The sequence below is a fragment of the Lithobates pipiens genome, unplaced genomic scaffold, assembly GCF_037356315.1.
Source record: "Lithobates pipiens isolate NorthernLeopardFrog02 unplaced genomic scaffold, aLitPip1_a1.2 Scaffold_35, whole genome shotgun sequence".
Lineage (NCBI taxonomy): Eukaryota > Metazoa > Chordata > Amphibia > Anura > Ranidae > Lithobates > Lithobates pipiens.
The window spans coordinates 18218639-18236503 of NW_027507811.1; the positions used below are offsets into that span (position 1 = coordinate 18218639).

At 43.3% G+C, this 17865-nt stretch overlaps 2 protein-coding genes across 2 annotated transcripts in view; both read right to left on the reverse strand.

Annotated features, from left to right (window-relative positions):
- The window catches only part of LOC143955180 (uncharacterized), a 275659-nt gene that overhangs the window by 71609 nt on the left and 186185 nt on the right, over positions 1-17865 (reverse strand).
- On the reverse strand, positions 8695-16911 carry LOC143955616 (uncharacterized). Its single transcript, XM_077465709.1, has 6 exons — positions 16759-16911; positions 16545-16642; positions 16279-16422; positions 16012-16155; positions 15555-15693; positions 8695-12042 (listed from the first exon to the last, which is right to left on the reverse strand). Exons 1-6 carry the CDS (start codon positions 16790-16792, stop codon positions 10346-10348), a joined length of 2256 nt encoding a protein of 751 aa, XP_077321835.1. The 5' UTR covers positions 16793-16911; the 3' UTR covers positions 8695-10345.

The window sequence follows — 17865 nt, forward strand, 5'->3', positions numbered from 1 at the left end:
TACTGTAGTATCTCTTCCTGTGTTCTATCAGAAAGCTATTGTTTCGTAAGATTAGGCGACCCGTCAGAATGGGTAATGGAAGTGACGTTTCGTCGCCGCCATCTTGCTACACCCCCGCACTCCTCCACAGTAAGGAAACACTGAGAAGGGGCCAAGGGGACATCTTTTTAACATGTTGAATTTTAAAAGCAGTGAACGCAGGATTGGGCCATCGAGATTCGAACGAAGCCTCTTTTATTTGCCTTTACAATGTTTTTTCGTTACAATGATGTGTACCATTTGCAACAATCTTAATTTTTATGTTCTCTTTTGATAAAATAAAAAATTTGTGGTTAAAAAAAAATAAAAAAGCAGCGAACTTCTGTCCGATTAGCAAACCTGTGAGATCAGCAGGCTTGCCGCTGCTTTTAAATTCAACATCTAAACAGTCAGACGGAGTTCTAAGTACTAAGTACTGTAAGACTGTGGGATAAAATTTTCACGATTGCAAATTTTTATATTCCAAATTGTGATCAAACTAAGGCAATTGTGAGTTATCTAGGCCTTCTAGCAGATTTTGCAGAAGGTACGGTTATCGTGGGAGGAGATTTTAACTTAGTACTGGACCCTTCACTAGATACGTCAGCTCAACGATCAAATATTTCATATTCTCGTTTGCGGGCACTTAAAAACAAACTTTTTGAACATGGGTTGATGGATCTCTGGCGAACTTTAAATCCTAAAGATCGTAACTATACATATTTTTCTTCAGCGCATAAAACATATAGTAGAATAGACTTTTTTTTAACTGGTCCTAAGTTATTGGAATGGAACCCCTCTGTAGAAATCGGGTCATTTATTTGGTCCGACCATTCACCAGTATTCTTAACAATAGTACCCCCTCAGACTCAGGGTACTAATTGGTCGTGGCGTTTGAATGATACACTTATGCAAGATCAAATCTGTCATAAAGCAATTACAGAGGCGATTGATAATTTTATCTCCGACCATGAACAGGATGAAACTGCCTTACCCTTGAAATGGGAGGCTTTAAAGGCAGTAATACGAGGGGTGTTTATTCAACATGGTTCTCGTCTTAAAAAAGAAAAATCAAAAATTATCGAAAATACGTTATTGAAGCTCCATTCTTTGGAAACTCGACATAAAACCCACTGTTCTCCAGATATATCAGCCAATATTTTCTCTACGAGGATATCTTTACTACAGTTATTCAAATCATCTCAGAGCTCATACCAACAAAGACGTGCAGTGGGAAGATATAGATCTGAGAATAAGTGTGGGAAAATGTTGGCTGATATGTTACACCCACGTCAACCACAGACCTTTATACCAAGTATAAAAAAATCATCAGGGGAATTGACATCTGACCCATGTGAGCTTCAACAAACTTTTAGGGAATACTTCTCAGCCCTCTATAATTTGACCCCATCATCACTAGGGGAGGATGAGGGAGTTGGAGACAATACTATGGGGGAATATGTAAGGGAGAATGCTATTCCGACAATAGATAGTGCTACTGGGGAATCTTTGGATTCTCCATTTACACTTGAAGAGCTACTAGAAGTAATTGCCAATACTCCAACAAATAAGAGTCCAGGCCCTGACGGGTTTACATCAAAATTCTATAAGACGTTTAAAGAACATATAGCTCCGTTTATGCTTCAAGTGTTTAACTCTATTTCCTTTACGAACCAATTTTCAACACAGACTCTGGAATCTCATATAACTCTGATTCCCAAACCAGAAAAGGATTTGACACTTTGTTCTAGTTTCCGACCCATATCATTGATTGGGATAGATTTAAAGATATATGCTAAACTGATTGCACTCCGTCTTCAACCATTGCTTCCAAGCTTAATACATACAGACCAGGTAGGATTTATTCAAAGTAGAGAAGCACGTGATAACACGATTAAAACTTTTTTGTTGATGAACTATGCACAAAGGGCTAAAATTCCAGTATGCCTTCTCTCAGTTGATGCAGAAAAGGCATTTGATCGGGTGGGATGGCCCTTCCTAAAACATTCTTTAATGCAAATAGGACTGGGGTCAAATATATTCCATAAGATCATGGCATTATATACTAAACCGGTAGCTAGAATAAAAATTAATGGTTCATTAACAACAAGTTTTAATATACAAAATGGTACTCGTCAGGGATGCCCGTTATCCCCTTTACTCTATGTTATAGTAATGGAATATTTAGCGACGGCTATTAGACAGAACTCTTCCATTTCTGGAGTTCAGATAGAACAGAGGGAAATAAAAATGGCTTTGTTTGCTGATGATTTATTACTTTATATCACTAATCCACACATTGCAATTCCTTCTGTTTTGTCTGAATTCCAGCGGTTTGGGAAACTGAGTAATTTCAAAGTAAATATATCAAAATCAGAAATCCTTAATGTGTCGCTCATACCCGAACAGGTTAAAATGTTGAGAGCTAATTTTAAGTTTAGGATTTGCTCTACAGCTGTAAAATATTTAGGTGTTAAAATCACCCCAGACTCAAACCATTTATACTCAATGAACTATGTTCCTCTCCTGCAACGTACCCTACAAGATCTAAAAAAATATGATGTTAAGCAATATTCATGGTTTGGGAGAATTAATATATTAAAAATGGATATAATACCGCGGTTTTTGTATTTTTTTCAAACTATCCCAATTGGTGTCCCCAGATCTTTTTTTTCCACTTTACAATCGGCTTTTACAAAATTTATTTGGGGACATAAAAAACCAAGATTACAAAAGAAATTATTATCATTACCAAAAACGAAAGGAGGTGCGGGTGCACCTGATCTATACTACTACTATGCTTCGGCTGTTCTGACTAGACTGGTGGATTGGTTTTATTGTTTGGAAACCAAACAATGGGTAAAAATAGAACAAGGGTTGAATCAATTGGATCTAAAGGCATTGCCATGGTTAGACTTGTCTGATAGCAATTTAAATCGTGAGCTGTTAGAATCTATGCCTTCTCTCACATCTCATGTGTTGAATGTATGGGGCAAAACAGCTATAAAATTGGAACTTTCTTCTTATGTAGGACCTATGACATCTCTATTTGGCAACCCTTTATTTCCACCGGCATTAAATAGGACAAGTTTTCTTATATGGAATAGGGAATCCCATTATAGACTGAGTAATATTTTATGTCAGGGGACTATTCCGTCTTTATTAAATTTATTCCCTACTCAGCGACCAACACCTATGCAAATGTTGGAGTTTTGGCAGTTGCGGTCATTTTGGTGTACAATACGATCAAGTAAATCTCTGGGTAGAGATTTGACACAACTTGAAACTATCCTGACACAAGATCAAAAACCAAATCATGTTATATCAGTACTGTATAAGATGTTTATTATTAAAAATCACCCGGAGCCCCCAGAATACATAAGTAAATGGGTTAATGAGATCAACGCTCAAATTGAGGTTGGGGAATGGGAGAAGGCATTTAATTTTTCTCACTGTCTATCACCGTCGATTAAAGCACAAGAGACGAATTACAAACTGCTCTCAAGATGGTACTGGAGCCCAGTGACACTTCACCGTATATACCGAGAAAAATCGGATATATGTTGGCGGTGCCATAGAGAAAAGGGCACATTGCTCCACATATGGTGGGAATGCCCCCTAATTTTTAGATTTTGGGAAAAGCTTATGCAATTATTTACAACAATCACTGGGGAGGCAATCCCGAATACACCACAAATCACCCTCCTCTCTATGTTACCAAGAACATATAAAAATGTTAAAAAGAATCTACTAGGATACTGGTTGACTGCGGCAAGAACTGTGATACCGCGGCACTGGCGATCAATCCAGTCGCCTACGATAAATGAATGGGCTCTAGAAATGGATAATATAGAGAGAATGGAGATACTCTTAGCACAAGAATTAGATACATATGAAAGGTGCCTCTTGGTTTGGACTCCATGGAGACAACATAGGAAATTGGTAAAAGATTAAGGAACTGGGAGGGGGGAAGGAGGGGTCCGTGGAGGAGAGAGAAGTGGGGGAGGGGGAGAGGTTAGATATACAATATCCCCCTTTCCTCATCTTTGTTGGTGTTCTTTTATTTTTTTTTATTTTTTTTTTTTTTTTTTCCTCCTGGGGAGGGAGGGGGAGGGAGGGTAGAGGAAATAAAATAATAAATGTGATTATTATGCATGTAATTAATACATATGTTTGAATATTGTTTAATTGTATGTAATGCTTTATAATAATTGAAAATAAAAATAGAATTGGATAAGTACTGTATTTCACTATATAAACTCAGTTTACTGTTAAAAATACAGCATGAACCCATTTGGGGTAAGCTGGATTGGGCCATCAAGATTTGAACAAAGCCTATTTTATATGCCTTTATAATGTTTTTTTCATTACAATGATATGTACCATTTGCAACAATCTTAATTGTTATGTTCTCTTTTGATAAAATAAAAAACGTATGGATAGAAAAAAACTAAGTGTAAAATGCAAAACTCCGGTGGGTGTAACAAGATATCTGCTTGCCGCCTTCTCAGTGTATCCTTACTATGGTGGAGTGCGGGTAGCAAGATGGTGGCCCACAAAATGTCACTTCCGTTACACATTCTGACCAGTCGCCTAATCTGATGAAACACTGCTACCCATCAGAAAGTGAAACCAAAGTGATGTTGTGTTGCGGCCATCTTGGTACACCCACAGTCATCCACAGTATGGCTACAGTGTGAAGTCGCCAAGCAGATATTTTTTTTTTTACACCCACCAGAGTCTTGCATTTCACACCTACATTTACCAGTAAACTGACCTTACATAGTGAAATACATTATTTAGAAATCCATCAAACTGTTTTGATGTTGATTTTTTAAAAGCAGCTGTGTTCTGTTACAAATACTGTACTTCACTATATAAGCTCAGTTACTGGTAAAACTAAGTGTGAAATGCAAAACTTCAGTGGGTGTAAAAAGATAATCCGCTTGGTGACTTCAGACTGTAGGCTTACTGCGGATGAGTGCGGGTGTACCAAGATGGACGCAATGGAACGTCACATCCGTTACATATTGTGATGGGTAGCGGCTTTCGGACAGGACACCTACATACCTCCCAACTTTTGAACTTCAGAATGAGGGACAATCTTTCTCGAGGGAGAAAGCGACCAATGGCATGCTACGTGCACTGCCGCAAAAGTGGGTGTGTTCAAACGCCTTACAGTGGGAGGGGCTTAATGTGCGTGGTTAAACAAAACCCAGGTTTCCTTGTCCCTCTAAAATATGGTTTGATTGCTGTGCCACAAGATAGAGTCTCACGGAAACATACAAACACCAGCACTATCATAAAAAAGGGCATTTGAGGCAGAACAGCGGGAGGAAGAGGAGGACTTCCTTACCTCTCAAGGCCCCCTTTGTCCAGATACTAGTATTCCTGCAGGCCCGCCGATCACACAGGAAGAAGAAGAGAAGGAGGAGGATTGTGTCAGCATGTAGGTGGAGGATAACACTCAACATCAGCAGCAGTCTTCAAGGGATCATTTGCAGTCCCCAAAAAGCCATGGAGTTGTATGTGGCTGGGAGGAGGTGGTTGAGGATCATATGATCCTTAGTGACTCAGAGGACTCAGGATCGAATGCCTCTGCAAACCTATGCTGCATGGCCTCCCTGATCCTGCGAAGCCTGCGAAAGGACCCTAGGATTTGTGGTATCAAGGAGAGTAAGGATGAGCTCCGGGGGGTGTGTTCGCACACTCCACGTGCAGAGCCCGCCAGGAAGTCAGCGCAGCACTAATCGCAGGCAGTGAGACATTTGTCGATGTGTGGCTGCAGAGATCGGGAAATGTCTCACTGCCTGTGATTAGCACAGCGCCATGTTAACTTCCTGGTGGGCTCTGCACGTGGAGTGTATGAACGTGCCGGAGTTCATCCCTAAAGGAGAGGGATCATTACTGGCTGGAAACCCTTCTTGATCCACGTTACAAGGGTAAAGTTCCAGAACTTATCCAGCCTTTGCAGAGGGAGCAGAGGATGAAACATCTTCGGGAGGCCGTGCAGAAAGGTTTGTGCAATGCGTTTCCAGAGCCTGCAGGTTACAATTTCCTGGTGCTGGACAACGTGTTGCTGAGGCTTTGTTCAGTCACAGAAAGAGCTGTGGGGAAGGTGGCCGGCTGACCAATGCCTTCAGGCAATTCTTCAGTCCTTAGCACCCAGGTCTGATCGGTTCCAGAAAGCATCGCCAGCGTCTGAATTCCATGGTGCGGGAATATCTAGGGGCAAGATCAGACTTGGAGACCTTTCCACAAGAACTTCCACAGGGTTACTGGGTCTTGAGGATGGACCACTGGCCAGAGCTTGCTCAATATGCGTGGCAGATGGTGCTGGAGGATTTTGGGGGGGGGGGGGGGTCTGGGCGAGCCCCTCCAGGTCTGCACTCACTTTACGGGTGGAACTCTCCAGTAGTCTGGTTTCACCTGGTGCCCGGCGCTGCAGCTTTGTGGATCTGGTCTTCTTTTCGGGTTCTGGGTCTTCAGTCTCCTGTACTGTTTGGATGAGGCTCTGTTCACGTGCTTGTGAGGGGGTGACGGACCTGTTGGTCCAGTGCCCAGCACAGCGCGCAGCCACACACACACACTCACACACACAAGTAGGCTAGAGGGCGGATTGTGCGGGCTGGGGTTGGGCAGCCCCCCTGCACCCCTTGTGGACCGGCCACCACTGGTTACAATACAATTCAATACAGGAAGAATCGGAGACCCAACCCTCTTTTTATTTATGGCAAAAGAATGACAAACAAAGTGAAATTGATGCACAAATTTACAAAATACACGTAGTAATTTTGTATATATATGAATTTTTAACAATATTCTAAAATGGTTACCAATATACACAGGACTCATTTATTTAATATCGTTCCTATCCCTTCAAAAGTAAACTTACACATTTGACATCACTGTAAATCATTCTGGTCGAGTCTAGCCCATTGAATTATGGCATCTCCAGCATATGTTAGGCAAAGTTGGATTGATATGGTGAAGGACATCTCTACCAACGCATACAAATTTAGGTGGTCTTTTTCTGGGTTGTACCACCAACAAAAATTTTATGAGAGAGAGTAAATGCTTTCTCCCAACACTCACTGCTGAAATTTGAGCCTAATCCTCTTTCCCAAGTACTGTAGCTGTAAAAGGATGGAGTAGGATGTGTGTGACCTGAGGTCCGTCAATTTATTAATTAATCCTGTGCTCCGCTATCTCCTCCATCCGCCTGGGAAATCCCCCTGAGGACCCTGCCTCGACACCACAGGCTTCCGACTGAACGGTGGCCCGAACAGAGCGGCGCTCTCCCACACGGCTGCACCATCTAGGAAAGTCTGCGGCTTCGGCCTACTCCCGGAGGCCCACTGCAATCTTGCTTCTCCCAGCCTTCGGACCAGCACTGCATCCTGGAATTGCTGTCTCCTGGATCGCTCCATGTACTGTGCAACACCCCTCTCGCTCTCCACTCCATACAGCCCACTCAATGCCACTACTGAACGCCGGCCTACAGACAATCCCCAGGCCCCAACCCGTAAGTGGTGGCCAACTTGCTACACCCCAGTGGACCTCCCCATCACTCTCCAGCCAGATCCTGGCCCCGCATTGCTACCGGAGCACCACGGCCATCAGAGCGCTATCCCTGGCTCAATTTTCAGCAAGCATTCAGCTATGTCAGAGGCGAGCAGCAGTGGTGGCCCTATCCCTCGTGCCCTACACGGCGGCCATTTAATAATTTACTTTAGACCAGGCCGTCTTCTTGCCAGGCAGGTACACCTCATTAAATCTCCGAAAACTGTTCATAAACATGCAAGCACATCACGATAATGTTGGAGAGAGGGTAGTAGTAATGTTTGACACGGTCATGGCATTCGACTCAGTAGAGTGGAACTACTTGTGGAAATGCCTGGCACAATATGGCTTTGGCCAAAAATTTCTTAGTTGGATCCACTTACTATAACAGGCCCCAGTAGCCAGAGTAACAGCTAGGTCAAAAACCTTTAATCCAGAGGCACCAGACAGGGCTGCCCTCTATCCCCCCTACTATATGCCTTGGCCACAGCACCTCTAGCAATATCTATTAGATGCAACCCATCGATACAGGGCTTATGCATAGGCGATCTAGAAGAAAGAAATTAAGCATGTACACTGACGACACACTACTTTATCTAGCGGACTCAGGTCCCTCTCTGGCTGAGGCCCTATGAACAACTGACCAGTTTGGCTCATTTTCCAGACTCCAGATCAACTTGGATAAGTTCCAAATTCTCCCACTTGATCTTACTCCCCAAAGTGAACAACAGACCCAATTACCCCTACAGCGAGTCAATAGTATCAGATACCTGGGGATGAGCGGAACTAGGTCACAGATCGATTATGTCTCTCTAAATGTGGAACCACTGTTTGCCCACAAATATGGGCACGCCTTTCTCTTGGGGTACTAGGTCACATCAACCTCATTAAAATGGTACTCCTTCCAAAAATATATATATTATGGCACTCCCCTGTATATCTACCACTGAAATATTTTAAAATCGTAGATGCAATCAATTCTCAAACCTTTTGTTTGGGGGAAAAATAGGCACAAATTAGTATTGCGACTACTCAAAAACCCCACTGATCTGGAACCATACGGTCCTATACTACTTAGCTGTCAGAAACCACGAACTCAGACCGAGACAGAAGTACAGTTAGATCACACTTGTTTAATAATAAAAATAAAAAGAACAAACGTAGTCAAAACATAGGAAAATTTCACTAACCTAAACAGATAGTCAGCCAAGCCAGAAGTCAGGGATCAATGTGGAACAGAAAGCAGGATCTGGAGCCAGAAGGGATGTCAGCAAAGCAAATCTTTAAACGGGAACGCAGGAGATGTCTCTGTGATGTTGATCAAGGTGAAGGCAGAGATCCACTGGTCTGAACAGCTGAACCACTTGCTGACCATCCACACTACATTCTCCGACAGCTCTCCTCCACCATCCACACTACATTCTCCGACAGCTCTCCTCCACCATCCACACTACATTCTCAGACAGATCTCCTCCACCATCCACGCTACATTCTCCAACAGATCTCCCCCCACCATCCACACTACATTCTCCGACAGATCTCCCCCCACCATCCACACTACATTCTCCGACAGATCTCCTCCACGCTACATTCTCCGACAGATCTACCCCCACCATCCACACTACATTCTCCGACAGATCTCCTCCACCATCCACACTACATTCTCCGACAGCTCTCCTCCACCATCCACACTACATTCTCCGACAGCTCTCCTCCCACCATCCACACTACATTCTCCGACAGCTCTCCTCCACCATCCACACTACATTCTCCGACAGCTCTCCTCCACATCCACACTACATTCTCCAACAGATCTCCTCCCACCATCCACACTACATTCTCCGACAGATCTCCTCCACCATCCACACTACATTCTCCGACAGATCTCCTCCACACTACATTCTCCGACAGATCTCCTCCCACCATCCACACTACATTCTCCGACAGCTCTCCTCCACCATCCACACTACATTCTCCGACAGATCTCATCCACCATCCACACTACATTCTCTGACAGCTCTCCTCCACCATCCACACTACATTCTCCGACAGATCCCATCCACCATCCACACTACATTCTCTGACAGATCTCCTCCACCATCCACACTACATTCTCCGACAGATCTCCTCCCACCATCCACACTACATTCTCCGACAGATCTACTCCCACCATCCACACTACATTCTCCGACAGCTCTCCTCCCCCATCCACACTACATTCTCCGACAGATCTCATCCACCATCCACACTACATTCTCTGACAGCTCTCCTCCACCATCCACACTACATTCTCCGACAGATCTCCCCTCCACCATCCACACTACATTCTCCAACAGATCTCCTCCACCATCCACACTACATTCTCCAACAGCCTGAATGAACTTCGCAGAACCACAGCTCAAGAACAAGCCCACTTGGGTGACCCCATAGCAAGCTTTTTACTCTGAGGGTACTTGGAAGGTGGGAGGGGCCAGGAGCGCCAGCGGGGTGCCTAAGGAGAGGAGGATCGGGGCTGCTTTGTGCAAAACACAGTGCATTACACAGAGCAGGTAAGTATTACAGGCTTAGTTTAATATCCCTGAGGAAAGCTCACCAATATGAATTCTCTGGTGCTGCACAAGGTTGCCTTTCTTAGTGAAAAATTTCCCACACTCTGAACATGAAAAAGGATGCTCCCCTGATGTTCACCGAGGCATTCTTTATGAGTAAAAGATTTCCTGCACTCTGAAAATGTCTAAAGACACTCATCCATGTGAATTATTAATCAATGTTTCACAAGTGTTCCTTTCTGAGTGAAACATTTCCCACACTCTGAACACGAATAAAGACTCTCACCTGCGTGAACTCTCTTATGTCTAACAAGGTCTCCTTTACGAGTGAAAGATTTCCCACACCCTGAACATGAATAAGGACGTTCACCTGAGTGTATTCTATGATGTCTAACAAGGACTCCTTTCCAAGTGAAAGATTTTCCGCACTCTGAACATGAATAAGGACGCTCACCCGTGTGAAATCTCTGGTGTGCATCAAGGATTTCTTTCTGAGTGAAAGATTTCCCGCACTCTGAACATGAAAAAGGATGCTCGTCTGTGTGAATACTCTGATGTTTAACAAGGTCTCCTTTCCGGGTGAAAGATTTCCCGCACTCTGAACATGAATAAGGACGCTCACCTGTGTGAATTATTTGATGCGCATCAAGTTCTCCTTTTCGAGTGAAAGATTTCGCACACTCTGAACATGAAAAAGGACGCTCACCAGTGTGAAATCTCTGGTGTGCATTAAGGCTTTCTTTACGAGTGAAAGATTTCTCACATTCTAAACATGAATAAGGACGCTCATTCGTGTGAGTCCTTTGATGATTGACAAGGACTGCCTGGTTAGTGAAAGATTTCCCGCACTCTGAACAAGCATAAGGGCGCTCACCTGTGTGAATTCTCTGGTGTCTAACAAGATGATCTTGTTTTCTGAAAGATTTCCCGCACTCTGAGCATGAAAAGGGACGCTCACCCGTGTGAATTCTCTGGTGCTGAATAAAATTTATTTTCTTATTGAAACATTTCCCGCACTCTGAACATGAATAAGTACTCTCACCCGTGTGAATTTTTTGGTGATCAACAAGATATCCTTTTCGAGCATAAGATTTCCCGCACTCTGAACATGAATACGGGCGCTCACCTGTGTGACATCTCTGATGTTCAACCAGATCTCCTTTCCAAGTGAAAGATTTTCCACACTCTGAGCATGTATAGGGACGCTCACCTGTGTGATATTTCTGATGTCTCCAAAGGTTATTTTTCTGAGTGAAAGATTTCCCGCACTTTAAACATGAAAAGGGACGCTCACACAGGTGAATTTTCTGGTGCTGAAGAAGTGGTCTCTTCTTAGTGAAACATTGCCCGCAATCTGAACATGAATAGAGACGCTCACCTGTGTGAATTTTTTGGTGCCTAATAAGATTATCTTTCTTATGAAAAGATTTCCCGCACTCTGAACAGGGATAGGGACGCTCACCCGTGTGAAATTTCTGATGTTGCATAAGGTTTCCTTTCTGAGTGAAAGATTTCCCGCACTCTGAACATGAAAAGGGACGCTCACCCGTGTGAACTCTCTGGTGCTGAATAAAATTTGCTTTCTTATTGAAAGATTTCCCGCACTCTGAACATGAGAATGGATTTCTACCTCGGCGGGATGAGGAAGATTCCTCGGGATTAGAAGGATCTGTTGATGGATCTGCAGTGTGAGATCTTACATGGATATTTCCAATCATAGTATGTGATTGATGAGAAGATTCCCCCTGATCAGAGGGATCCATTGATGTCTCCGGACAGGAAGGTCTGTGATGTATATTTTGTGTATTTGGATTTCCTCCTGGAGGATCCTGTGTGATGACATTATCTTCTGACTTACAATCAGCAGATAATAGAAGACGTCTCTCCGAGGAATTCCTGACATCACATCCATCTGTTGGAAAGAAGTAAAAAAATAGAATAAATCTCAGTAGATGACAAATAAGTGGAGTTTTAGCTCCTCCTCCCCGTCGGTGGAATAAGTGGAAATGCCGATCTCACAGCTGGGCTCCTGTTCTCCCTCCAAAATCAATCAGAAAAGTCTTCACACCGAGTCCATATATCATCTGCTAATTCTATAATAATAAATAGTAGGGCTGTGGAAATTAAAGATTAATTCCTCGATTAATCAATTAATTTTTGTGATCAATCAAAATTCTTTTGATCGGTACTCACCTCTCTGCCGACTTCAGGGAGTTCTTCAGGGAGTTCTGGTGACGTCACAGACAGTGACGCCACTGGACTCCTCCCCCCTTTCCCAAGTGTCTCCATCTGCTAACAAAGGGAAGGGGAAGGGGGAGGAGACCAGTGACGTTGAAGTTCTGATTGAACGTAACGCATACGGGGGAGGAGCTAAGCTTGACGTCACCCGCTGCTGCCCTACGGAACTAACACGATTGTCGGCTTTACACGCTGTGTTTTTATCATCTTTATGTGAGTAGTTTGTGTTTTGAATACAAGAATTAAATCTTATACTTAAGCGGTGAGCACTTCAATCTTTTCTTTCTACCCATGACCTGGCATCCTTGCTGAGATCTAAGGAGACGTGAGAGAAGTTTATGGTCCGTGTTAACCCTTTTGATACCCGCCTGCATGACCACCTGTTTGCACAGGGGTCCATGCCATAAGGTGAGAGTGATTAGTTAGACCGGAGGTGGAGGGATTGTAACGCTACTGTGGGAAAAAAAATTAAAATAAAAATTACTTACATCAGTGCTACAGTTTGAATTTAAAACGTATTTGTGTGAACCGTGAAGTTAAGTCATGGATTGTGGAAACAAACTGGTGTCGGGTGATTGTATATAGTGTATACCACATTTACCACTGACTAATACAGAGTTGCAATGCAAGGAGATCAGCTAAAAGTAGTTGGATCTGTATGTGCGTTATAATTCATTGAAAATTAGTCGATTAATCAATAAAAAAAAAAAATCGATTAATCGAACACGAAAATTTTAATCAGTAACGGCCCTAATAAATAGCTATGACTGAGTCTTCATTATCCAAAACGCGTTAGTAGATTGTTACTACATTGGATTGGCCGGATTTTATATGATGAAGAGTTTGCAGATCATATATGGACTCCAAGCTGAGTCAGAAAGAAAAAAAAAGTCATTTGGTCTAACATTCAACACTTTCACAGAGCTCTGGCATGGAACTGGGTACAACTGTAACATCAAAATATGGAAAAAAACAAAAAACAAAACCCTGCCCCAGATTTTCAATGCTGCTGTCCTGGGGTGGCTCCATAAGTGCGGCAACAACCCAAGCTGTTAGGTTAGTTTGCTCTTGCTTCAGCTTCAACACACAAAGCGCCTACTGCTTCAACATGCTTGTGTTTTTGATGCTTCAGTGGTGCTTCAATGAAGCCTTGGTGGTGCCTTGATGATGCTTCAGTGGTGCTTCAATGAAGCTTTGGTGGTGCCTTGATGATGCTTCAGTGGTGCTTCAATGAAGCTTTGGTGGTGCCTTGATGATGCTTCAGTGGTGCTTCAATGAAGCTTTGGTGGTGCCTTGATGATGCTTCAGTGGTGCTTCAATGAAGCTTTGGTGGAGCCTTGATGATGCTTCAGTGGTGCTTCAGGTGAGCTTTGTCATAGACTTCTAAGGAGGCTTTGAAGATGCTTTGAAGCACCACTAAAGCGACACGGGGTACAATTTTTTTTATGATGCGTTTTTGATGCTTTGGTGGTGCTTCAGTGATGTTTCGGTGATGATCTTTTTAAGCTTTATTGAAGTTTGGCAGATGCCCTGTGTGTGTGTGTGGATATTTCATACCTGTATTTTCTCCAAAACAAAGCAAAGCTAAAGCTGAATTAAAGTCTCTTAAAAGCTGCAGGTGTTCAAGCGAGCGTTGTCATAGACTTCTATGGAGGCTTTGAAGCACCACTAAAGGGACATGGGGTATCATTTTTGAACCGAAGCCAAAGCAAAAGCAAGGTGTAAACAGGACTGTAAGCCAACCATGTTATTTAGCGACAGGAGCTTTGACTGGCGTTAAGAGAGCTTTAAAAAAAAAAAAAAAAGTCTGTTTTGAAGAAAGTGTAAACAAGCCCTGAAAGTGGTTGTAAACCCTTACAAACCACTTTGACCTACAGGTAAGCCTAGATTAAGGCTTACCTGTAGGTCCAAGAAATATCTCCTAAACCTACACGGTTTAGGAGATATTTGCCCAAAGACAGGCACCGCTGTCTACGGCGCATGTGCCATAGACAGCGGCGCGTGGGCGCACTGAGCGCGCCGCAGGTAACGGCGAAATGCCGCGAGTGGCGGCTCCCGTGCGCATGCGCAGGAGTGACGTCATCGCGGCTCCGACGAATGAGAGCGCCGGAGCAGCGAGACCCACCAAGATGGATGCGGCGGACTACAGGGGACAGTGGTGACTTCGCTGGCTCCTGTGTCAGGTAAGTGACACATAATGGACTACTATGCGATGCATAGTAGTCCATTATGCTTTACCTTTGCAGGGAATCAAAGAGGAAGTAAACCCTGATGGGTTTACTTCCTCTTTAAAGCTCTCTGAACGGCAGTCAAAAGCTCCCGTCACTAAATAAAATGGTGAGCTCACAGTCCTGTTTACACCTTGCTTTGCTTCAAAAATTATACTCCATGTCGCTTTAGTGGTGCTTCAAAGCACCTTCAAAGCCTCTATAGAAGTCTATGATAAAGCTCACTTGAAGCATCACCAAAGCACCACTTAAGGATCTTTGAAGCATCACCGAAGCAACACTGAAACGTCACTGAAGCATCAATGAAGCATCACCAAAGCATCAAAAAAGCATGTTGAAGCAGAAGCAAGTGTAAATGAGCCCTTAGTGCCATAGTTTAGTAAAGGGTTCAATCAGCTCTACAGAAGAACTGTAAAGCTGAACTAACACTATATCCCCTTCCCACCCTCCTCGATCTTGCTTTACATATGATGGCGCTCGATCAGTCGCTCCCTTGTCAATCACCGTCGCTATCACTACTCCTGTCAGCCTTGTAACAGAAGGAAGGTGCCCCCATCCCTACAGTAAACCATTGCACCCAGGGCAGCCATACCTCCAGCCCACCTCTTTTCCCAACCCTTCTTGGAACCCATCCAGGGGTCCCACTAAGGGGAAACTCCACCATCCAGTTCAGTTCTTTACAGCGTCCTCACTGATCACCACCCATACATAGACAGATCATGTGGTCTGATTCAGAATCAGGAAGTGACACATGCAGGGGAAGGAACATCACAGCACCAAGTGGTAACTCTTACCACACCACACATTAACCCTTTAGTAGGCAAACACATATTTAAACCTGCCTATAGGATGATGTGAAGATCTGATAATTATCTAAAATGTTTTCTTAAACGACAATCCTTATATTCAGAAGTAAAATGAGACTTTGACCTGTTTTTCCATAGTGTCTGTTGCTTACCTGTGTCAATAGGTAGAGAAATTTCTTCCTGTTCACTTTTCATAATCATCCCAACCTCCTCCATGGACGGCTGATCACCCCCCACATACGTCTCTACTTCTTCTTTAACCTCAGATTTAATCTTAATCTGTCCTTCACCCTACACCAAAAATAATAGAAAAACATCTATTAGTCAACTCAAGGCAGATATAAAAGTACAAAACAAGGAGGAAGATGACCCGCAATGACATTTGGCTGGGCTTGAGACCCACAGAGGAAAGGTATGTACATTAAAAAATAAAAATGGAGGGTGAAAAAAAATGTAGGGACGCTCAAAGGAGCTAGAAACGGGAATGGGGGTTGTGGGTAAGAAAGGCTGCCCTTCAACAAAACAAGAGACTACACAGAATAATATCATCTCATGGCTTAGAATGTATATATTTAGGTCTAGGACATCTAGATGCCCAACCCCACCTACCTGATGATGGTGAGGGATGGTGTGAACTTCCTGTGTGGAATCCCGGGAATACAGAGGACCACCCTCTATCATAGACTGTTGAGCTCCAAACGTCTTTTCTTTTTCCACTTCAACCTCAACTTTCATGTCTTTCAATTCTTCAACCTAAAGCACAGATATGAAAATACAGATTTGTAAGGTAAACAAGCAATGCCATAGAAGAATGTTATCTCAAAAGCTTAGAATTCTACAAACGTCTTTGTGTTCTAATTGCTCAGTCCTATCTACCTGATGATGGTGGGGGATGGTGTTATCTTCCTGTGTGGAATCCCGGGAATACAGAGGGCCTCCCTCCTCCATAGACTGCTGATCCCCAAACTTCTCTTCTTTTTCTACTTTAACCTCAAATTTGATGTCTTTCAGTTCTTCAGCCTAAAGTGTAAATATGATAGAACGTATTTGTAAAAATAAACAAGAGATGAAATAGAAGAATGCTATTTCGAAGTGTAGAATTCTACAATGTATTTGAGTTCTAATTGCTCAGTCCCACCTACCTGATGATGGTGGGGGATGGTGTGATCTTCCTGTGTGGAATCCCGGGAATACAGAGGACGGGGACATCTCTCTGGTGGGCTCCCATTACTGGACCCATCTGTAGGAAACACACACACTGACTGAATACATTGTTTCTATGTGTTTATCAGATGATGGGGGATCTAGGTGGACCCTCCGTACTGCTCTCTCCTTTACAATAAAGTCTCCTCTTACCCGGTGATGTGAGGGGCGGCTGATTGTTCATCATGATGTCCGTGTAGAGATCCTTGTGTCCTTCTAAATAAATTATAATGCGATTACCTCTTCTGCTGCCAAATCTAACAACGTATTCTCCTTATTTCCTGCCTCACAACTCACCTCTCACCAAGGACTTCCTTTATTAGACCCCCTACATCACTTCCTGTGCATCTATCAGTTCCTGTCTGCACCTGACATCACTTCCTCTCCAGCTGTAGTATCACTTCCTGTGTCTGTACAATCACACTCTTCCTGTCTCCATGTTCTGCTCAATATAATAGGAAAAGATCTCCATCTCTATATTTATTTTGTGTCTACAAACCAGCAACTCCAGATGGACAGTTGGATAAATGGTTCTATATTAAGGATGTATCAGGTCTATAAACCAGTGTATTTCATATATATATAAACCAGAGGCTCTAGATGGACAGTAGGATAAATGGTTCTATATTTAGGATTAAGGATAAGCTTTCTGTTCGGGTCGAACATGAGTTCAACTCGAACATTGGCTGTTCGCTCCGTTGGTCGAAAACCAAAAATTATTTGCCAAATTTGAGTGGCGCATAACGGCCCATAATGCACTGCGGGAGCGCTGCATGATGATTGGCCAGAACATGCACCATGACCTGCATGCTTTGTCCAACCACAGCGCCCTTAGCTAAGAGAGCCATAATTGGCCAAAGGCAGGGTGCCTTTCGCCAATCATGGCTCAGGGGGACTAAGTCCATGCCCACACTATATAAGGCTAACTGCACATCAGCCTCGTGTAGTGTGTTGTTGCCGGCGTGGACGGAGAGAGAGTGTCATTTAGATTGAGCAGGCAGGCAGATTATTTAGTTAGCTACAGTCTATTTCATACATATATATATATATATATTGACATATACATACATACATACATACATACACACAGTCAGTCTAGTATATATATATCCACTGCATACAGTTTAGCTAGATCTCACTGTGGTCCGTTCCTGGTGTACTGTTTCTAATATACTTCAGGCAGGCAGGTGATTCAGTGATCTGCAGTTCATAATATATATATATATATATATATACACACACACACACACACAGTCTCCT

What these genes read in the sequence shown, in the direction of transcription:
- LOC143955616 (XM_077465709.1), bottom strand. Translation starts at nt 16,792, where the DNA reads ATGATGAACAATCAGCCGCCCCTCACATCACCGG. An exon ending in CCATCCCCCACCATCATCAG is followed by an intron (nt 16,156 to 16,278) that starts GTAGATAGGACT and finishes TCTGTGCTTTAG; the next exon opens with GTTGAAGAATTGAAAGACAT. An exon ending in CCATCCCTCACCATCATCAG is followed by an intron (nt 15,694 to 16,011) that starts GTAGGTGGGGTT and finishes TTTTTGGTGTAG; the next exon opens with GGTGAAGGACAGATTAAGAT.